Source organism: Pristiophorus japonicus, chromosome 11 (assembly GCF_044704955.1).
Source record: "Pristiophorus japonicus isolate sPriJap1 chromosome 11, sPriJap1.hap1, whole genome shotgun sequence".
NCBI lineage: Eukaryota > Metazoa > Chordata > Chondrichthyes > Pristiophoridae > Pristiophorus > Pristiophorus japonicus.
In genome coordinates, this window is record NC_091987.1 from 209,352,580 (window position 1) to 209,375,733 (window position 23,154).

At 49.0% G+C, this 23,154-nt stretch overlaps 1 protein-coding gene across 1 annotated transcript in view; it reads right to left on the bottom strand.

Annotated features, from left to right (window-relative positions):
- The window catches only part of dscaml1 (Down syndrome cell adhesion molecule like 1), a 618,289-nt gene that overhangs the window by 74,823 nt on the left and 520,312 nt on the right, over nt 1-23,154 (bottom strand). The window contains exons 20-23 of the mRNA XM_070893140.1: nt 13,813-13,966; nt 10,119-10,236; nt 6,931-7,094; nt 5,786-5,884 (exon numbers count right to left, since the gene is read on the bottom strand). Of these exons, the coding sequence (XP_070749241.1) occupies nt 5,786-5,884; nt 6,931-7,094; nt 10,119-10,236; nt 13,813-13,966 (535 nt within the window). The remainder of the gene's footprint in view (nt 1-5,785; nt 5,885-6,930; nt 7,095-10,118; nt 10,237-13,812; nt 13,967-23,154) is intronic.

Genomic DNA, 23,154 nt, shown 5'->3' on the forward strand with positions numbered 1-23,154 from the left:
CGAGTGTCTCACCTCCTGACTCCCCAAAGCCTTTCCACCATCTACAAGGCACAAGTCAGGAGTGTGACGGAACACTCCCCACTTGCCTGGATGAGTGCAGCTCCAACAACACTCAAGAAGCTCGACACCATCCAGGACAAAGCAGCCCACTTGATTGGCAGCCAATCCACCACCTTCAACATTCACTCCCTCCACCACCGGCGCACCGTGGCTGCAGTGTGTACCGTCTACAAGATGCACTGCAGCAACTCGCCAAGGCTTCTTCGGCAGCACCTCCCAAACCTGCGAGCTCTCCAACCTAGAAGGACAAGGGCAGCAGGCGCATGGGAACACCACCACCTCCACATTCCCCTCCAAGTCACACACCATCCTGACTTGGAAATATATCGGTCGTTCCTTCATCATCGCTGGGTCAAAATCCTGGAACTCCCTCCCTAACGGCACTGTGGGAGCACCTTCACCACACGGACTGCAGCGGTTCAAGAAGGCGGCTCACCATCACCTTCTCAGGGGCAATTAGGGAAGGGCTTGCCAGTGATGCCCACATCCCAGGAACAAATAAAACAACCAAAAGAATAGCTGCGGATATAAAGGTTATTTCTAAAATAGAAGTTTAGCATAGAGAATCCAAACATGTAATACCTCCTGTAAACATAAGTGTATCATAGAAACATAGAAATATAGAAAATAAGTGCAGGAGCAGGCCATTCGGCCCATCGAGCCTGCACCACCATTCAATAAGATCATGGCTGTTCATTCACCTCAGTACCCCTTTCCTGCTTTCTCTCCATACCGCTTGATACCTTTAGCCGTAAGGGCCATATCTTGAATATATGCAATGAACTGGCATCAACAACTCTCTGTGGTTGGGAATTCCACAGGTTAACAACTCTCTGAGTGAAGAAGTTTCTCCTCATCTCAGTCCTAAATGGTTTACCCCTTATCCTTAGATTATGTCCCCTGGTTCTGCAATTACTGCAGTTTATTTCATTGTTCAATAAATTTGCTTCATAATTAGTCTGAAATAATCTGATGTTCTGATGCTTTGTCACTCTTCAAACACATTTGAAAGATGCTGGCCACCACAAGATCGCTCCAGTCACCAAAGGAAATTTGAAGGATAGGCCTTCCATCCATGTTGCTGGGCCTGTAACCAAACTTACCCATATATCAGGACCAATGAGGTGCTCAGAACTCACCAAAGGTAAATTAGTTGAAATATTTAAGTTTAAAAAGGGCAGAAATGATCTAAAATCACTATTTAGAATTTTGAACGATAAAGGAGTAAAGGGTTATGGGGAGCGGGCGGGGAAGTGGAGCTGAGTCCATGATCAGATCAGCCATGATCTTATTGAATGGCGGAGCATGCTCGAGGGGCCAAATGGCCGACTCCTGCTCCTATTTCTTATGTTTCATGTAAAAGGTTAACAGGTTTCACATCACAGAGAATAGAAAGAACTAGCGATCTATCCGCTGAAAGATTTTATAAAACTCCACCTTTCTCCCCACATCTCAAAAAGGAGTTAGATGTAGTCCTTACTACTAGGGGGATCAAGGGGTATGGCGAGAAAGCAGGAATGGGGTACTGAAGTTGCATGTTCAGCCATGAACTCATTGAATGGCGGTGCAGGCTCGAAGGGCCGAATGGCCTACTCCTGCACCTATTTTCTATGTTTCTATGTTTCTATCTGATGTTCCTTGTTCTCTTGAAGCAACATCACTAAAACAGATTATCTGCTCATTAGCACATTGCTGTTTGTGGGAGCTTGCTGTGCGCAAACTGGCTGCTGGGTTTCCCACATTACAACAGTGACTACGCTCTAAAAGGTACTTCATTGGCTGTGAAGCGCTTTGGGTCACCCAGTGGTCATGAAAGGCGCTATATAAATGCAAGTCTTTGGGGTCGAAATTCGGTCCCGCCGTGTTTGAGGTGGTGACACCGGCTGAGTGCTGATTTTAACGCCGGGCGGTAAGTGCCGCCTCAAACTGTGCAAAATTCAGTTTTGCCGCCCAAAGATGAGAGAGCAGTGCTAAAAATGGCGTTGTACACTCACTCTCGGGAGGCCGACGGGGCGGGAGCTCAGGAGGCCGACCGAATTTCCCCACAGTCGGCTGCCGGCATGAGAGTTTAAAAAAATAAATAAATAAAATGTTTCCGACACTTTCCCTCACCCATACTTCCCCACCGGTCCCATTAATACCACCCCCCCCCCCACCCCCCCATAACCACTTACCTTGCTCCCTGGACGTTCCCGCCCCGGGATCCCCCGATGTCCCGCCACCTTTACCAGGCTGTACGGACGCCTGCCGGTAAGGCCACCGCACTCACCGAATTTCGCAGCCGCGGCGGCAAGGGGGGGGGGCGTTGCACGCTCGATGATGTCACCACGTGGGTGGCGGCCGAGCGCGCAGCAGTACGTCTTGGCGCCGCCCCCCCCTTCCGCCCCCCACCGGCCAACTAAATCTACCGTGAGCCGAGGAAACCCGGTCACCGCCGATGGCGAGGACTTAGCCGCCCGTTATCCGTCCCTCTCCGGCGGCAACGCGTGGCGTTAGAAAACGCATCTCTACCCTTTTCTTTTTGAAGGATTTGCAAGGACTTCTCCTTTAAGAGCTTGACACACATCCTCTGAGTGAAGCCTGGACAGCACACGGGGGCGACACCAGGCACCCCGAGAGACCGCCATGAGCTCATGACACATGAAAATCACCTTCCCAGCAACATTCTTGCCAGCGACTGGGTCGGAAGATTTCCCAGCCACAAGATTAGAACCAATAAGACCATTTTGTTCAAGATTGTATCGGCACAGATCGCGACGTCCCAGAATAATTCTTCATCTATTTAGAATTGCAATTGCTAAGTGGAACAGGAATTATAATAAGCAAGAGGACAACACCGATTGTCCGACAGCCTGTCTGCATCCACCCGGGTTTCGGTGTGGCAATGGGATGATGAATCATGACGGTGGTAACACTTCCTGACGTTTTCAAGATTACGAAGGGGATTGGGCATTGCTGAACATTCACTGTGGCAAAGAGTTCAGGTCGCAGGGGGCATGAGTTGCAAGGGAAGTCAGGCCAAATTGTGTTCCTTCAAACACAAAGATGATAGATGTGTGGATATCAGGAAAGGTCATGGAATCGGACGGTAAAGGTGGATTCAAGGGACAACTGGACAGGTGTTTAAAGAGAGAGGATTGGAGGGATGAGGTAGGAGAAAATGGGCAGGCAACATTGATCCAGCAAACAGGCCTGGTTGGTTTGAAGACCAAGAAATTGGGTTGCCGCCCCATTTGGGCCACTTTGCGTTCAGGCGTAGAAGTCTCGCCCCCCTTGCAATAAATTGGGGTTCCCGTGGCCGAAAGGAGGAGTGGCGCTAAATCAAGTGTTCCACTTCCTTCCTGGGGCGGGAGCAGAGTGGGGCGTACGGCTCGGCCTACGAGGGGCTCTTCCCTAAATTAAAGGGAAGGGCCCATGCTGCATTTGGGTGACGCCAGCTACCTGGACCACCGGGGCGCGGGGGGGGCGCTGCGCGATCAGCAGGGCGCCGGGCTGAGCGATCGCGGCACCGACCCCTGCGAACCAAAGCCCCACCGGAGCGGGAAGCAAACCGGGAGATTTTTGGTTTTTTTTCAGGAGCAGCCGGCCACCTCCTCTTTACAGGTCGCCCCGGGGTAGTGGCCGGCCGCTACGGGCCCCCCCGAAACTGTCGCTGTCATCGCCCTGGTGCAGCTTCAGGGGCCGAAATGCAACTTAGGGTCCGGGGCGCTAACGGCATGATCGCTGGGCGTAGGAGATTGGAGCGCATTGCCGTAGCACCGCCGCTGAACACCCGCCGAATTTAGCGAGCGTCGTTAGCGGCACAGCGCACGGTCATTTGTGCCCTATTGGCGCCCCCTGGGGGCACTAACAAGAGATGCAAATGACCCCCAATTTCTCCCCCTAAGGGTCTTTTCCTCAATAAAACACCTCATTTCCTTCTGTAATTGTTTACAAGGCAAGCTGTTCTATAATAGCGTACAGTTCCCACAAGTTTACCATCTCCACTCTTGTGAACAATGTGTATTTAGCAAAACTAAAAACAAATCTCAATGAACCGAGGAATTCCGTCAAAGCCACGAAGGGCTAGATTTTCCTGCTTGCGACAGGGTAAGCGGTGGGGTGGGACTTCCTTCATCCCTTCCATCTCGCTGGGTCGGGAGGAGGGGGGGGTCATTGGCCATTGGCCAGGCAGGGAGGGAGACTACCACTGCAGTGTCCAAAGAGATGGATGGGAATTTAAAGGGAGAGCCCTGAAGAGGAGAACGTAAAATGCTTGGAGACCTCGGCCAAGACCGAGGCTTTTAGAAGGTGAGGCTCTGGAATGTTGCACTGGTGGGAGAGGAGGCCCCGTTCTCCATTTGCAAACAGCAAAGCTAATATCATCACCACCCTGGTCCTACTGCCGCCTACCACCAGGTGGCAGCGTAGAGCGGCCAGAAGTTGGGGCTGAAAGGAGGGAAATGGGGTTGACTGCATTGGGCTCACACGTGATCATTGTCACTGGGCTGCTGGCACCGAGTGAATTGAACCCAAGCAACAATTGGTGCAATGTGTGTACCTGTGAGGATGCTCACATCCGGGCCAGGGTGTCCCTGAAGATGGAGCACATGGTGTCCACCGGTACGCTCGCGGCCTTTTGCGAGAGGTGGGCGCCGGAGGGACTGGAGTGCATCATCACCCCCCCCGGCAACCAAACTTTAATTTGATCCTTAATGTCTAAAGTTTAATTTGTCTTAATTTGCCGATTTCAGTGCACCCCCCCCCCCCCACCCTCGCTTTTAGCCAGGGGGCACTTATATAATTTGTGTTTTGGTGCCCTCAAAACCCCCCCCCCAACTCCCCAAGAAATCAAAAAAACATGGGGGCACCTGAAAACATTTTTGGAGTGTGTCCCCCCCCCTTTAATCAGGGGGCACTTGATTACTGATACAACTTAAAATAGTTGTAGAGCTGTTGAGTTGGGAACGGCTTAGCCAGTCATGTGATGTTCACAAGACTCAATAAAACCCCAGCCAGTTGGGTTCAGGGGATCCACGATGAGGCATTTGGTTGTGAGCCTGCTGGATGAACTGGTAATGTGTAGTGCGATTGTTCAACCTTTGCTAATAAACCAACTAGTTGCAAATAGCAATGTGTTGCTATGAATTCTTAAGCAAAGAACCCTTGAAGCAAATTCATTGCAGGGGGTGAAATAAAATCCGATTGAAGCATTACAAAGGAATACACTCCCAGCCTGCACCATAATTACTCGTCCTTTCTCTGGCACTCTCCAACAGGCACCAAGTCGAAGAAGCAATTACCTGGCCACGCCTTTATCCTGTTTCTTGGCAACGTCTCTAAATACTTGACACACAAGGAGTTACTTTGCAGTGCAATGACCGCTATCACATAGGCAAATGTGACAGCCATTTTGTATGGAGCAAGATCCCACAAACAGCAATGTAATGAAAGACTAGATGATCCAGCAGGAATGTTGACCAGGACACTGGGAGAACGCCACACGCTTTTGTTTTTGGATTAGAATCTTTGATATCTGTCTGAACGACCAAGGCACTGCCAGGGCCTGGGTTTAACGGCCTCACCAGGATGGTGGCATGGTCCAGAGCTGAGAGTGCTACCAACCGAGCCAAGCTGACACTCATTAAGATGAAGGATACCGGTGTAGTTGCAGCACTATACGAAGGGTTGATGTTTCAAAACACAGATGGGGAATGAATGGTATGGGGTTAATAGCTCCACGTACCTCTGATGGAGCTGCCACCATTGTCACCAGGAATCCAAGCCACGGTAATGGAAGAGGCTGAGGTTCTAGACACTGTCAGACGAGGTTGGTCAGGTGGTACTAGGAAAGAAAAAAAATAACGTCAATGAAATACTCCAGAATCAGCAGTTAAATCAGTAGTTCCCTTCCAAGTCACACACCTTCCTGACTTGGAAGTATATCGCTGTTCCTTCACTGTCCTGGAACTCCCTCCGCAACAGCACTGTGGGAGCACCTTCACCACACGGACTGCAGCGGTTCAAGAAGGCGGCTCACCACCACCTTCTCGAGGGTAATTAAGGATGCTCAATAAATGCTCAATGTAACTATTGGTACTGCTCTTTTTTTGACAAACAGGCATTTGTCAAGCCCCGCACTGCCCCCCCCCCCCCCCCACTCACCCCCCCACCCCACGCCCGCACTGCACAGCCTGCAAACATGTAGTTGCACACATGAAGAACAACGACTAGGGTGGAGCACCTGGAAGTAGCCTACATCTGTGGAACCATTCCCAGCAAGGGGTGAGCATTGGGGGGTGAGCATTGAGGGGGGGGGGAATGGGGGAAAAAATATTTTAAAACAAAAAAAATCGGACAAGCTGTAATGATAAAAGATGTCTTGGATGGAAGAGGAGATTGTCCTAAGGTGTCATACATTACCAAGGTTCAAATGACAAATAATTGAGTTTTGCTTGGGGAGATCGATCGCTCAAGCCTTGTATTACACGATGGGTTATCTGTTATTCTTAATGTGATGGATGAAGCGACGGCCATCATGGAGTCTCTGATAACAAGCTGTGAACTCCCAGAGAGAATAACAGCAATTTGGCTCCTTCAATGCAGACATGTCCCATGGTGCTTTCCAGGTGAGGGAGGGAGAAATAAACAGACATGGATAAGAGGGATGGTGAGGGAAGAGGTTACGAGGGGCGACTTGAAGCTTGGTCAAGGGAGATGGGTTTTGGGAAGAGAGAAGGGGAGAGGTTTAGCGAGGGATTTCCAGGGAGCAAGGGGCTCAGCTGCCTGGAGGCCCTTTCCACCAGTAGCGAGACAAAGGGATGGCAGGAGAAAATGCGCACAGGGCCACAGAGCAACGAAATGCGAGGTCACAGGCAAGCCCACTCCTACCTTGCACAAGGAGGTTGACGATGATTGTGTCAAAGCCCCAGGTGTTTGTGGCGGTACAGGTATAATACCCAGAATCCTCCGCCCTGACTGAGCGAAGAAACAATGTCCCGTTGTTGAAGATCATTCTGTGGCCATCAACTTGCACCGGGATAGCAGAGTCCTCACTGCAACACACACAGCCCCACTGTTAATCACCACACAAGATGTTATTACAGTTCCAATGTGTTTCTTTCTAATTAAGATTTCTCATTACAGTGCCACAATTCTTTAATCGTCTGTAGCGACATGTCCTTAGGAGCTTTTCTAGAGTACAGATTATGCTCTGTTGTGCAGTTTGTATTTCTTCTTTTTAATTTTTGTTTCACTCCTACGCTGAAGCTAGAGTTGCCAACTCTGGTTCGACAGATTCCTGGAGGTTTCATCACATGATAACTGCAACAACTTGAATTTATATATCGCCTTTAACGTAGTGAAACGTCCTGAGGCCCTTCACAGGAGTGTTGAGACAAAAGATTTGACACCGAGTCGCATAAAGAGAAATTATTGCAGGTCTTGGTCAAAGAGCTAGGTTTTAAGGAGGGTCTTGAAGGAGGAAAGAGAGGTAGAGAGGCGGAGAGGTTTAGGGAGGGAGTTCCAGAGCTTGGGGCCGAGGCAACAGAAGGCACGGCCACCGATGGTTGAGCGATTATAAACACGGATGCTCAAGAGGGCAGAATTAGAGGAGCGCAGACATCTCGGGGGTGGTGGGGGGGGGGGGGCGTTGTGGGGCTGGAGGAGATTACAGAAATAGGGAGGGGGCGAGGCCATGGAGGGATCTGAAAATAAGGATGAGAATTTTGAAATCGAGGTGTTGCTTAACCGGAAGCCAATGTAGGTCAGCGAGCACAGGGGTAATGGGTGAGCGGGACTTGGTGCGAGTTAGGACACGGGGCAGCTGAGATTTGGATCACCGCAAGTTTACGCAGGGTAGAATGTGGGAGGCAAGCCAGGAGTGCGTTGGAATAGTCAAGTCTGGAGGTAACAAAGGCATGGCTGAGGGTTTCAGCAGCGGATGAGCTGAGGCAAGGGCGGAGACGGACGATGTGGCGAAGATGTTACGGTTGCCTCCAACAGCCCTACCTCTGCGCTCCCGCTATTGGTCGCCCGACATGTCCGTCCTCGTGGTGCCCCGCCTTCCCCACGGCCAATTGGGAAATGAAGAGACTCTTCGTTAGCCCATTGGATGATTCTTGACTCTCAGCCTTTTCTCCCCCCACCCCCCCGCATCTCCAATATTTTTTTTTTTACAACGAACAATGAAAGAGTTCGAAGAAAATAAAAAAGAAAACCATGATTGTTTGTGACGCCCCGATGAGTTTTCTCCCTGGTTGGTCACAGCAGTGTCCTGCAGATTCCTCTTCAGTTCCTGGAGACTCCCGGCCGATCCTGGAGGGTTGACGACCCGATTTGTCGAAGGTGACTGGGCCTGCATGCCTCTGATCACATTCTGCAAATGCTACTCTGAAACTAGCCCTTTGGGGATATGTGGGAACACCCCAAGGATAACTGATTCTCTCGCTCTCAGTCTCGGTCTATGTTTTCTGCCTGGAGGACGTCTTTGGCCACTGTTCAACATCTGCCACAATGTCATGGTTGTGATCAGGACCTCAGCAATCTGGGAGCATTGCAAATGCAAGCTCTGAACTGCTACGTTGCATTGTATCATCACGTTAATGCAGTAGCAACAGGTCCAATATATGACAACTCTATAAAGTCTTCATTGGAAAGCTCAGAGTTAATGTTGTTTGAATTTTCTTAACACTTATATTCCCTCTGTTCCACTCCCTATTGTTAAATCATTTACAATAATGCCTCCATTCAAATAGTAGAGTGAGGTCTATCATAAACACGTTAAAAATTTTGGGATTAATATCACAAAGAATAATTTCAAGGTTGTGGTTTCTGGTTGATTGGGGGAGTCATTATTTGTCAGACTCCATTGCTGTCCTAACATTGTAATAACAAAGAACACGATAGCAATGCAGTCTGCCAAATAATAACTTCCTCCATCCTTTTTTACTCGTTGAATATCATTCAACATCGGAGCAGCAAACATCTCCATGGCAACTGTCAATGTTGTTTGCATGGCTGGTCAATAAGATAGTGTCGTTCGGAGGGACCGAGTGTCTTGTGAGCATTGCCTCCTTCCCAAAACGAGCTGTCTCACTGAACAGGCTCCCAAAGCTCCTTCTGGCTCGGGATCCTGCCAAACCTCCCGAAGGGGAGCAGTGCAATCCAAACTTTCCCGGGAGGACCTCGAGCAGCTCGAAGGAGCAGGGCAGCAGGCGCATGGGAACACCACCACCTCCGCGTTCCCCTCCAAGTCACGCACCATCCTGACTTGGAAATATATCGGCCGTTCCTTCATCGTCACTGGGTCAAAATCCTGCAATTCCCTCCCTAACAGCACTGTGGGAGCACCTTCACCACACGGGACTGCAGCAGTTCAAGAAAAAAGACTTGGATTTGTATAGCACCTTTCACGACTACCGGACGTCTCAAAGCGCTTTACAACCAATGAAGTACTTTTGGGATGTAGTCACTATTGTAATGTAGGAAACGCGGCAGCCAATTTGTGCACAGCAAGCTCCCACAAACAGCAATGTGATAATGACCAGGTAATGTTTTTTGTTATGTTGATTAAGGGATATGGGCCAGGACACCAGGGATAACACCCCTGCTCTTCACCAAATAATGCCATGGGATCTTTTACACCCACGTGAGAGGGCAGATGGGACCTTGGTTTAACGTCTCATCCGAAAGACGGCATCTCCGACAGTGCAGCACTCTGCCAGCACTGCACTGGAGTGTCAGCCGAGCATTTTTGTGCTCAAGCCTCTGGAGTGGGACTTGAACCCACAACCTTCTGACTCAGAGGCGACTGTGCTACCCACTGAGCCACAGCTGACACTGGCTGCTCACCACCACTTTCTCGAGGGCAATTAGGGACGGGCAATAAATGCCGGCCTTGCCAGCGATGCCCACATCCCAGGAACAAATAAAAAAATCCTGAAAGATTTTAGCTGCAGATCCCAACGCACCATCCTTGAACCGTTGTGACTGATGGGATGGGTCTGGCAGCTCTCTAAAGACCAGGAGGCGAGGATTCTCCGATAAAAGGCTGTTGCCATGCAGTGAGTAAGCTTTACCTGTCTTTTGTCCACTTGATGGTAGGTCCCGGCTCACCCACAGCTCTACACGGTAGCAACATGTCTCTCATCCAAGGAGTGGTCACTGTTCCTCCGAATGCAATAATCTTTGCTGGAGCTGTAATTCAAAACATGGACGCTTTAGATAATCAACCCTACAGTGTGCACCACAATAGTTAGTGCAGTACATAGTTCACAATACCTAGGGCACTATGTCTATTACACTATACAGTGCATACTGCAGTGTATACGGTTCCCAGCATATCGTACACAATATATAGTACAACATAGCATAATGTACAGTGTGGCATATAGTGTGCAGTATATACGGATAGTATATATTACAGTATATAATGCATTCCTCCCTTACCCTCAACGACTATCTGTCCCACCTGTGACAGGGACTGTAGCTCTCGTATTGGACTGTTCAGCCACCTAAGGACTAATTTTAAGAGTGGAAGCAAGTCTTCCTCGATTCTGAGGGAATGCCTATGATGATGATGTTGATGCCAAATTATAGCTTTTAATGCATTACTTTTAAAAACCCTAGGCCAATTCAGGGAAAACAATCTGGGAAATTCCCCTCCGAGCCCAGCATTTATTGCCCATCCCTAATTGCCCCTTGAGAAGGTGGTGGTGAGCCGCCTTCTTGAACCGCTGCAGTCCCGTGTGGTGAAGGTGCTCCCACAGTGCTGTTCGGGAGGGAGTTCCAGTATTTTGACCCAGCGACGATGAAGGAACAGCGATATATTTCCAAGTTAGGATGGTGTGTGACTTGGAGGCAAACTTGGAGGTGATGTTACTCCCACGCGCCTGTTGCCCTTGTCTTTTAGGGCGATAGAGGTCGCGGGTTTGGGAGGTGCTGCCGAAGAAGCCTTGGTGAGTTGCTGCAGTGCACCTTGTAGACGGTGCACACTGCAGCCACGGTGCGCCGGTGGTGGAGGGAGTGAGTGTTGAAGGTGGTGGATACCCGGGGTGCCAATCAAGCGGGCTGCTTTGTCCTGTCTGGTGTCGAACCTCCAGCACGCACGACTAATTCTTAAACGATGTTGTTCTCAGACACAGCCCTTTCATCTCCCCCGATACAAACGGTAGACTCTTGCCAATTAACAGCCACTTCACTGACGTGCGAAGGGGGAGCAGAACAAGTCTGTTCGCAAACAGTTATTGTCGAGTGAAATCTTTTACCCGGCCCCACACTCCGGGGACAGCTCGACTGAAGCCAGGCTTCAAAAGGGGAATGGAATCCCTATTACTGCCGAGCCACCAACTAACAAGTTGCTGCAGCAACTCCTCTTAATGAAGCACCAGGCTCGAGAGGCAGAAAGGGGGGAATTAGGACCATTACTTACGGTGTTATCATTTACCAGATAGAGAGCTTGATCTGCTGGGTTAATAACCCCGTGCTGTGCACAAACTGACAATGCATTCTGCATAAGTTCGGCTGATTGCACGCGAGATGAGATATTGAAAAAAAAACATATCAAAAGACCAACGTATTAAATACAAGATTACAATGAGAGAAGAGGAGATAGAGAGAAAAATGAACACAGCTTTTACTGCATTTATCTGGGTATCTTTTCATCGTTGTCTCCCCAAAAAAAGGAGGTGCAAGCCAAAATGCCGCAGATAAAGCAGCCAAGTTAACATTGGAGGTGCAGATACCTTCTGGTGAAGTGCTTTCAGACTTTTCCTGCTCCAAAAGAAAATAACTCAGGTTGGCTCGCTGTTAACCCTTTGCATGCTGCTGCGTGGAAATAACACCCGGTGTCACGGTTTGAACGGCCTTGGGCGACACTTCACCTTGAAGCATTTGTCGGTGAGCCAGAGGTGGTCAGCTGGCTGGGTTGCTGGGGAGTTCTTTCGGAATGAAACCATCATCCAGTACGTTGGTTAGTAACGGCACTTCACGCCTGGTGCTCTGGTTTTGTTGGTTAGCCCTCTCTTTAGCAAAGGACATGAGTCGTCTTTGGGCAGTAGTGGGTTGAGTTGTGTGTGGAAATGGCCCAAATTCTTGATTATGCCCTCTGTGCTAAGCAGAGGCTGAATATCATGTGCTTAGATTGATATCCATCCAATAGACGGAGGAAGCATCTCCCTATGGTCAGCAACTAGAGCTATGCTGGCCTGTGGAGGACAGGGGGCTCTTGTTTTCCTGTGAGCAGGGGCTGGATAGGCAGGGGGCGGGGGAGACAGAAAATACAGAGGCTAGCGAAGGGTTGGTGTATCCTAGATTGGCAGAATGATTGGATTTCGACCATGACCAGGGTCATGATGGTTGGGCATGTTAGTACAACTTGGGAGGTGTCACACCTTGAATGACAGGACACACCGTTACATCTGTGATTCACAAAATGTCGAGTGTCTGACCTGGGTGATGTCATCATGCATCGGCGCAAACATATGCGGAATGGGGAGAGGACATGTCCCTCCTTTTGGGAAGTGTTATGTTCTCATCTTTGCCCGCTCCCTCCGACATGTCACAGAACAGGCCCTGACATGTCACCTTGTGGCCAGGGAACAGATAACCAGCCCATGGGGATACTGCAGGATAGGGATGTAGGGATTGCTAGACCTGAAACGTTAACTCTGTTTCTCTCCACAGATGCTTCCTAACCTGCCGAGATTTCCAATCCAAAAGCAAAATACTGCTAGGAGTCTGGAATAAAAACAGAAAATGCTAGAAATCTCAGCGGGTCAGGCAGCATCTGTGGAGAGAAACAGAGTTAATGTTTCAGGTCTATAGAAACATAGAAACATTGAAAATAGGTGCAGGAGCCGGCCATTCGGCCCTTCGAGCCTGCACCACCATTCAATATGATCATGGCTTATCATGCACCTCAGTACCCCATTCCTGCTTTCTCTCCATACCCCTTGATCCCTTTAGCCGTAAGGGCCACATCTAACCCCCTTTTGAATATATCTAACGAACTGGCCTCAACAACTTTCTGTGGTAGAGAATTCCACAGGTTCACAATTCTCTGAGTGAAGAAGTTTCTCCTCATCTCAGTCCTAAATGGTTTACCCCTTATCCCTAGTCTGTGACCCCTGGTTCTGTACTGCCCCAACATCGGGAACATTCTTCCTGCATCTAACCTGTCCAATCCCGTCAGAATTTTATATGTTTCTATGAGATCCCCTCTCATCCTTCTAAACTCCAGTGAATATAAGCCTAGTCGATCCAATCTTTCTTCATATGTCAGTCCTGTCATCCCGGGAATCAGTCTGGTGAACCTTCGCTGCACTCCCTCAATAGCAAGAATGTCCTTCCTCAGATTAGGAGACCAAAACTGTACCCTTCGTCAGAACATTCTCTCCGCAGATGCTGCCTGAGCTGCTGAGATTTCAAGCATTTTCTGTTTTTATCCAAGCTTCATCTTGTTTGCCTTCTACCATCCCGGTAGCCACATGATACAACGGTAATGGAGTTTGTTGACCAATCGCAGCGATCAATATCTATCAATGAGTCTACAACAGACACTGACAGGAGGTGAGGAAAACCCCCAGTGGTGGGGAGCTTGGGGGTACCATAGGTTCACAGTCACGCATTCCTCCCGAGCCACACGTCATGTCTCACATTACTGATATACTGTGTCCCAAATGTAATGGCACGGGTGACCTAAAAAAAAGGAGGGGGGAAAGCAAGCAGAGGAAGTAACAGTGCTGAGGAGGCCGCCAATGTTTGCCGACATACCCTTTGCCGCTGGCTCGCCGGTGACTTTATGGCTGACGTTCCCACGGCCGGCCGATGTGACTGCCGCCACCCACAGCAGGTACTGCTGCCGGCGGTTCAGGTTGTGGATCCGGTAGTACAGGGTTTCTGGGGATGCCTCGTATTCACTGGGAGCCTGTGGAGGAAAGACAGTCCGGTCAGTCGGTAGCACCAGCAGCAACTGGTGCCCTTGGCAGTAGGGGCAATGCCGACAGGCCAATGCCCTCGAAGGGGAAATGGCCCGGGGATTTTCTCATCAAACCTCCAGGCCTGGAGCATCCCACGACCCAGCCACTGGGAGGCCCAACTTTCGGCACAGGGCTGCGCTTCGGATGTCGGAGACAAATCCCGCCTCCTTCATTTGCCAGTGTCGTTTTCTGACTGCAACGTTCCAAAGGGGACAAAAACGGAAAAGGCTGGGAATCTTGGCAGGTTAGGAAGCATCCGTGGCAAGAAACAGAGTTAACGTTTCAGATCTGTGACCCTTCGTCAGAACAGGGTCACTGACCTGAAACATTAACTCTGTCTTTCTCTCCACAGATGCTGCCTGACCCGTTGAGATGTCCAGCATTCTCTGTTTTTATTTCAGATTCCAGCATTCGCAGTATTTTGATTCAGCTCCAACGGCGATGCCTTGCCTGCCACGGACAGGTATCGGAAGCTCACAGGGACAGTGGCCACTGAGGATATGCATCCATTGAAACCACGGCCCACGCAATCAGCAGTTTTGTCCGTATGGACCAGCATCACGCGAGGGTCCCCATTGCCGGCAAAAAGTGACCCCTTATAAACCACAACTTGCATTTATCTAGCGCCTATAAGCTAGCAAGACATCCCAAGGTGTTTCGCAGGAGCATAATCAAACAAAAGCTGACACTGAGCCACATAAAAAGATAATTGGGACAGGTGACCAAAAGCTGAGATGAAGAGATAGGTTTTAAGGAGGAGGAGAGGGAGGTTGAGAGGCGGAGAGATTAAGGCAAGGAATTCCAGAGCTTGGGGCCCAGGCAGCTGAAGGCACGGCCACCGATGGTTGAGCGATTATAATCAGGGATGCTCAAGAGGGCAGAATTAGAGGAGTGCAGACATCTCGGGGGGTTGTGGGGCTGGAGGAGATTACAGAGATAGGGAGGGGCGAGGCCATGGAGGGATTTGAAAACAAGGATGAGAATCTTAAAATTGAGGTGTTGCCGGACCAGGAGCCAATGTAGGTCAGCGAGCACAGGGGTGATGGGTGAGCGGGACTTGGTGTGAATTAGGACACGGGCAGCAGAATTTAGAATGAGCTCAGATTTACGAAGGGTGTGAAGTGGGAGACCAAGCAGGAGAGCATCGGCGGAGTCGTGACAATTTGTTGGTTTTGCTTTGCGAGTGTGACAGACCCATAATTGCTGAGCAAATCGGTCTTGCCTGGGAGTTAAAGGTGCCCTGTCTTCTCAGAGGCAAGGTCGGGGCTAAGGAGCGGCGACCGATCGCAGAGTGACGTGACTGGGGCGCAGGAGTCTCAGAATAAGGGGCCGCCCATTTAAAACTGAGATGAGGAGAAATTTCTTCTCTCAGAGGGTTGTAAATCTGTGGAATTCTCTGCCCCAGAGAGCTGTGGAGGCTGGGCCATTGAATATATTTAAGGTGGAGATAGACAAATTTTTGTGCGATAAGGGAGTAAAGGGTTATGGGGAGAGGGCAGGGAAGTGGAGCTGAGTCCATGATCAGATCAGCCATGATCTTATTGAATGGCGGAGCAGGCTCGAGGGGCCAAGTGGCCGACTCCTGCTCCTATTTCTTGTGTTCTTATGATGACGAGGGTGCCTGATTTCTGCTGCCATGGGAGCCGCTTTCCTTCTGTGACATCACCATGAGGCTGCCTGGCATTCCAAGGTTAGTCATGTGATGCGTTTAATGTTCATAAAACCGGGTGGGGCAGGGCTCAAATTCCATTGTCTTCCTGCCTCTGCTGTGAATAGAGCATGCCAAGGTCTATCCTTGCACATGTTATGCATGTGGGCAGGGCGAATGTTGGCCATCCCTACACCAAGGTTTACGTTAATCTGTGCGGCCGCGTACTGACTTTTAAATGGAAAATATCGCACCATTAAAGTGGTCGCGGACCCCCCAAAAAACTAAAGGGAACATTGACGTACACCCTTTAGGGAAAAGTACTAAAGGCGGTGGAAAAAGAAAGAGAACTGGGTGTTCTAGTGCACACGGCTTGACAGGGTAGATGCAGGGAGGATGTTTCCCCTGGCTGAGGAGTCTAGAACCAGGGGTCACAGTCCTAGAATAAGGGGTCGGCCATTTAGGACTGAGATGAGGAGAAACTTCTTCACTCAGAGGGTGGTGAATCTTTGGAATTCTCTACCTCAGAGGGCTATGGAGACTCAGTCGTTGAGTTTATTCAAGACAGAGGTCGATAGGTTTTTGGATATTAAGGGAATCAAGAGATTATGGGGATAGTGCAGGAAAATGGACTTGAGGTTGAAGATCAGCCATGATCTCATTAAATGGCGGAGCAGACTCGAGGGGCCGAATGGCCTGCTCTTGCTCCTAATTCTTATGTTCTTATCTCTGTGACCAGCGCCAAGAGGTGATATCTAGTGTGAATTGGAGGTTTGAGATGAATTTTCTAGATTTTCTGTTCCCCCCTCCCCCCCACCCCCCGCCCCCACTAATTGGCCTGGGGTTTTATTTATTTCGCCTTTTCCAGGAGATCGCGTGGTTTCGGGTGGGGGTGGGGAGTGTTTCTATTGCGATAAACAGGGCATCGCAGTTATGTGGGGCGGGCTGGATGGATCAGAGGGTCTTTTCCTGTCCGCCATTATCGTACATCTGTAAATCCCTTTGGGACTTCCGAAAGCAGCCCGATATCTCAGAAGATAGAAACATAGAAATTTACAGCGCAGAAGGCGGCCATTGTGTCCGCGCCGGCCGACAAAGAGCCGCACGGCCCTCGGTCAGCAGCCCTGAAGGTTACATATAAACCTATGAACAATGACGGAAAGGCAAAGAGCACCCAGCCCAACCAATCCACCTCACACAACTGCGACACCTCTTATACTGAAAACATCTACACTCCATCCCAACCGGAGCCATGTGATCTCCTGGGAGAGGCAAAAACCAGATAAAAACCCAGGACAATTTAGGGAGAAAAAATCTGGGAAAACTCCTCTCCGACCCATCCAGGCGATTGAAACTACTCCAGGAGATCACCCTGGCCATATTCTATTCCCTGCAGTACTTACCATTATATCTGCGCCATCCAACAAAGGTTCATCCAGTCTAACCCCAATCACCAGCTCTAGGTCCGTAACCCTGCAGGTTACGGCACTTTAAGTGCCCATCCAACCATCTCTTAAAAGTGGTGAGGGTTTCTGCATCCACCACTCTTCCAGGCAGCGAGTTCCAGATCCTCGCAACCCTCTGCGTAAAGAAGCCCCCCCTCAAATCCCCTCTAAACCTTCCACCAACCACCTCAAAACTATGTCCCCTCGTAATAGCCCCCTCCACCAATGCAAATAGACCCTTACTATCCACTATGTCCAGGCCCCTCAATATTTTGTGCACCTCGATGAGGTCTCCTACATCAGCAACTTTCCTCCTGGTCCCTCCCTCCCTCTTCCGCCCTCCGAGAACCTGTCTGGTTGCTTTCAGTTGGGAAGCAAACGCAACCCTAACCCTGTGCAGCAGCAGGTAGGGAAAGAAACCAGGGTGGGTATAAAAGGCGGAGAAACAAGAAACAAAACAGAGAGTGATCGTTTTGTTATTTTTTCTTTTCAAACATTATTGTGGTCGATACCCAAAAGAGGTGCATCGTGCTTTAATCAAAATTAATCAGCTCGCCATCTTTTTCATTAGTCAGATAGGAAAACGCTCCATGGACAGTTTCCAATTACAAGCCTATCGTTCCATCGATTTCAGTTTACAAGTCATTTTTCTGCAGAGACCGTAAAAAAAAAACCCCAACAAAAATACACGGTTGAGTTCTTTAGTAATCTGGAACCTTGGCCCTACATTCCGCCGATAAGGAGACAGGAGGTCTACAAATTACTACTTATCAAAAGCTCTGCTTCAAATTCATTTCAATATCCGAGCCGTGCGTTGCCATGGAGACGTAATCTGTTCATCAAAGCGGCTGGTTAAAACTGTGGGGATCTGATACTGTTACTCGCTGGCACGCTGTCAAAGCTGCCTTGAAAAATCTACAATAACACCGGGCACAATACTCATAATTTTAGAGAGAATGCATTGCAGCCAAAACCACCCCCTTGTCACTTTTGGCCTGCAGCCGGAGTGGAATTTGAAATGCCAATGCCTCGGAAAAGGTGAAAGGTTGACATCGGCTCCGCTGTCCAGCGAATGCACAGATACCAACCATTCTTTTCACAGCAGGGACACACTGCAGTTCCCAATGTTCAATGTGATTCTTGTCTCACTGACTGTGCCATTGCTGAACGTAGAGCTGGTGAGGTTGAGCCTGCGGGCTGGAGGAAGACTGTGATAAGGCTGCCCCGCCCGTTAACTGCATAGAGTGCCAATGTAAGGCAGGTGATGGATTTGGGCTTACAATTTTCTTATAAGAACATAAGAAATAGGAGCAGGAGTGGGCCATCTAGTACGATCATGACTGATCCGATCATGGACTCAGGTCCACTTCCCCGCCCACTCCCCATAACCCCTTATCTTCTTAGCGGTTAAGAAACTGTCTCTCTCTGTCTTAAATTTATTCAATGACCCGGCTTCCTGAGGCAGCGAATTCCACAGATTTACAACCGTCTGAGAGAAGAAATTTCTCCTCATCTCAGTTTTAAATGGACGGCCCCTTATTCTAAGATTATGCCCCCTAGTTCTAGTCTCCCCCATCAGTGGAAACATATTCTCTGCATCCACCTTGTCAAGCCCCCTCATAATCCTATACGTTTCGATAAGATCACCTCTCAATCTTCTAAATTCCAATGAGTAGAGGCCCAACCTACTCTACCTTTCCTCATAAGTCAACCCCCTCATCTCTGGAATCAATCGCGTGAACCTTCTCTGAACTGCTTCCAAAGCAAGTATATCCTTTCGTAAATCTGGGAACCAAAACTGTACACAGTATTATAAGGAAAGTCCTTGTTGGGGGGCAGGAAAATTTGGGTTGCCAACCCTCCAGGTTTGCCCTGGAGTCTCCAGGAATTGTAGATTGATCTCCAGGGAACTGCTATGAGTATCGTGCACAGTTTTGGTTTCCTTACCGAGGGAAGGATACACTTCCCATTGAGGGAGTGCAACGAAGGTTCACCAGACCGATTTCTGGGATGGAGGGGATTGCCCTATGAGGCGAGATTGAGTAGACTAGGCTTGTATTCTCTAGAGTTTAGAAGAATGGGAGGTGATCTCATTGAAACATGCAAAATACTTACAGGGCTTGACAGGGTAGATGCAGGGAGGATGTTTCCCCCGGCTGGAGAATCAGGAACCAGGAGTCACAGTCTCAGAATAAGGGGTCAGCCATTTAAGACAGAGCTGAGGAGAAATTTCTTCACTTAAAGGGTGGTGAATCTTTTGGAATTCTCTAACTCAGTCGTTGAGTATATTCAAGACAGAGATCGATAGATTTTTGGATATTAATGGAATCAAGGGATATAGGGATCAGGTGGGAAAGTGGAGTTGAGGTCGAAGATCAGCCATGATCCTATTGAATGGCGGAGCAGGCTCGAGGGGCTGAATGGCTCCTATAAATGTTTTTTTTTAAATCCTGGAGAAAAATCAGAGGGGCGTCAAAAGAAATGAAGTGTTTTTTTCCCCATTTTCTTTGAAGACTTTTGTTTATTAGTTCATTAAATATTGGAGATGCGGCAAGGGAGAAAGGCTGTTTGACCAACGGTCAAGACACATCAAGTCAGGTAACAAAGAGTTTGCTCGCCTTCCAATTGGCCATGGGATGGCGGCTGGCCGCGAGATGGACATGTCGGGGGACCAATGGCAGGAGTGTGGGGGCGGGGCGATTGGAGGTCATGTGCCGAACACGTCCATCCAGGGTTGGCAACCTGAAGACAAAAGGGGCGGGCACAACATTAATCAGAAGGGCAGGTAGTTTCCTGCGTTGATGGCGGGTCGCACATCGGTGATCAAGCAGACAGCAGTACAGCAGCAAAGGCTTGGAGTAGGTTCAGCGATCCTCCCTTTTTTAGGCTGAGGAATGGGTTCACAATGAACACAAGAAATAGGAGCAGGAGTCGGCCATTTGGCCCCTCGAGCCTGCTCCGCCATTTAATAAGATCATGGCTGGTCTGATCTTGGCCTCAACTCCACTTTCCTGCCTATTCTCCATAACCCTTGACCCTTGACTCCCTTATCGTTCAGGAATATGTCTATCTCAGCCTTGATTATATTCAATGACCCAGCCTCCACAGCTCTCTGGGGTAGAGAATGCGAAAGATTCACCACCCTCTGAGAGAAGAAATTCCTCCTCATCTCCGTCTTAAATGAGCGACCCCTTATTCTGAAACTATGCCCCCTAGTTCTAGATTCCTCCACGAGGGGAAACATCCTCTCTGCATTTACCCTGTCGAGCCCCCTCAGAATCTTACACGTTGCAATAAGATCACCTCTCATTCTTCTAAATTCTAGAGGGAGAAGGTGGCTTAGAAAGCGTGATTGTTTAAACAACAGGACAAATACCATGGCTTATTATTCGGTCTGTACCACTGTTGAACTTTGTTGACTTTCTACCCATTGTCAGCATTTCGAAGCTTCTGTATTCTCCTTCAAATGTACTCGTTGAGTATATTCAAGGCGGAGCTAAATAGATTTTTGGACTCTAGCGGAACCAAGGGATATGGCGGGAAAGTGGAGTTGAGGTCGAAGATCAGCCATGACCTTATTGAATGGCGGAGCAGGTACGAGGGGACTTATGGCCCATTCCTGTTCCTAATTCTTATGTTCTTATGCAAACAATGCCCCTTTAACATCCCTTTCACATTGCCACACATGACAGGTCTCTGGTGCCATCAATAGAAATGTAGCAAATACTGAGAGCGACCATTCAGAAACAATGGGGACCAGCTTGCTTCTTCTGCTGGCTCTAATATGTTTAAGGCAGCAAAAATATTTACATTTCAAAAACAGACTAGCCAATGAATATCACCCGAAATTCCCTGTGTGGAAGCAAAGACGGGATTTATCATTATACTTCAAGTTAAACTAAATCATTTATCAGTCTTACAGGTTGAACCTCCCTTATCCAGAACTCCCTTATCTGGAACCACCCCTCGTCCAGAACCATTCCTGGCCACCGGGTGGCGCATGCACAGAACTCCGACATGAACAAATTGAAGTCCTTCCTCGCTGCCGACTCCCGCAATCGCTGGCCTGACCCCGCGATCCACCGCCCCCCCCCCCCCCAACCCCGCCGATTCCTCTGCCACACTATCAGCCCCGAGCCAGCCAGCGCCCGATATTCCCTTGCTCAGTACCTGTACCATCCAATTTAATGTGACCACCCCTCGTCCAGAAAAATCCCTTATCCAGAACAGGCCAGGTCCCGAGGGTTCCGGATAAGGGAGGTTCAACCTGTACTGCACTTTTCTGAATTTTCCTTTGCTTTAGCAATAGCCGCATTGGGTACGGTCGTGCAGCGATTATGTTGCTGGGCACACAATCCAGAAAACACAAGTTCAAATCCCTGCATGGCACTTTGGGAATTTGAATTCAGTTTAAAAACCTGGAAATAAAATCCTGGTCTCAGTAAAAGGGATCATGAAACTACCGGATTGTTGTAAGAAAAAAACATCTGGCCTTTAGGGAAGAAAACCTGCCACCCTTACCCGGTCTGGCCTATATGTGACTCCAGATCCACAACCATGTGGTTGACTCTTAATGGTCCTCTAGCGAGACACTCAGTTGTTCAAGGCCAACTAAGGATGAGCAATAAATGCCGGCCTTGCCAGCGATACCCGCACCCCAAGAATGAATGAAGAAGTCCTCTGCTCATTGACACCCCCCATTGGCTATATCACATCACTCCCGTGTTGTTGCAGCACTGGCACATACTCCAGACCTGCCTTATTCCCAAACTTTTAGCTTTTCACAAAGAAAATGATCATCACAACTCACCCTGTGAGATTGCGTTCTTGTAGCGAAAATATTGACTGGTGAGGAAAAACAGAAACACGAGAACAGCTGACCACCTTAGTCTGCACCCAGTCACAGGGTTCTCTCTCGTTTTAATTTTTTTTTGGGGGGGGGGGGCACAGCCCCTTTAAGGGGCTCCGTGGCCCGTTCAAATCTCCGCGCCTGCGCGGTTTTTCCCTTGTGAAGCTGTCAAGCGGCCTGCGCAGGAGCTCCAGACAGCTGCACGGCCTCGCCACTCCATGGGAACACAGCCCAGGCACCCATCATAGTGTGACAACAACAACCTGCATTTATACAGCACCTTAAATCTATTTTTTAAAAGTCCCAAGGTGCTTCACAGGAGCGTAATTGGACAGAAATTGACACCGAGCCAAAGAAGGAGACATTAAGACACGTGATCAAATGCTCGGTCAAAGAGGTAGGTTTTAAGAACATAAGAAATCGGAACAGGAGTAGGCCATATGACCCCTCAAGTCTGTTCCGCCATTTAATACGATCATGGCTGATCTGATCATGGACTCAGGTCCACTTCTCCGTCCACTCCCCATAACCCCTTATTCCCTTATCGGTTAAGAAACTGTCTATCTCGGTCTTAAATTTATTCAATGACCCAGCTCCCACAGTTCTATGAGGCAGCGAATTCCACAGATTCACAACCCTCAGAGAAGAAATTCCTCCTCATCTCAGTTTTAATTGGGCGGCCCATTATTCTAAGATTATGCCCCCTAGTTCTAGTCTCCCCCATCAGTGGAAACATCCTCTCTGCATCCACCTTGTCGAGCCCCCTCTTAATCTTATACGTTTCAATAAGATCACCTCTCATTCATCTGAATTTCAATGAGTAGAGACACAACCTACTCAACCTTTCCTCATAAGTCATCACCCTCATCTCCGGAAGGAGAGTCTTAAAGGAGGAGAGAGAGATGGAGAGGTGAATTCCAGAGTTAAAGGCCCAGAGGGCTGAAGGCACGGCCAATGGTGGTAGAGACATTGGGGAAACATCATGGGAATGGGACATCCAGTTGCTTTACCACTTGCAAGGTTATGGCACACTTGTAACACTGACGTCAATACATTCCCAACAGCATTGATTAGTCTTTTATAAATGAGGACAGCCGTGCTATCCTACATGAAGCATTCCTGGGGAAAGAAAAATATTTTCATCACAAAGTCCTCTCACTGATAATTACCACATCATTAATATACTGCCGCATA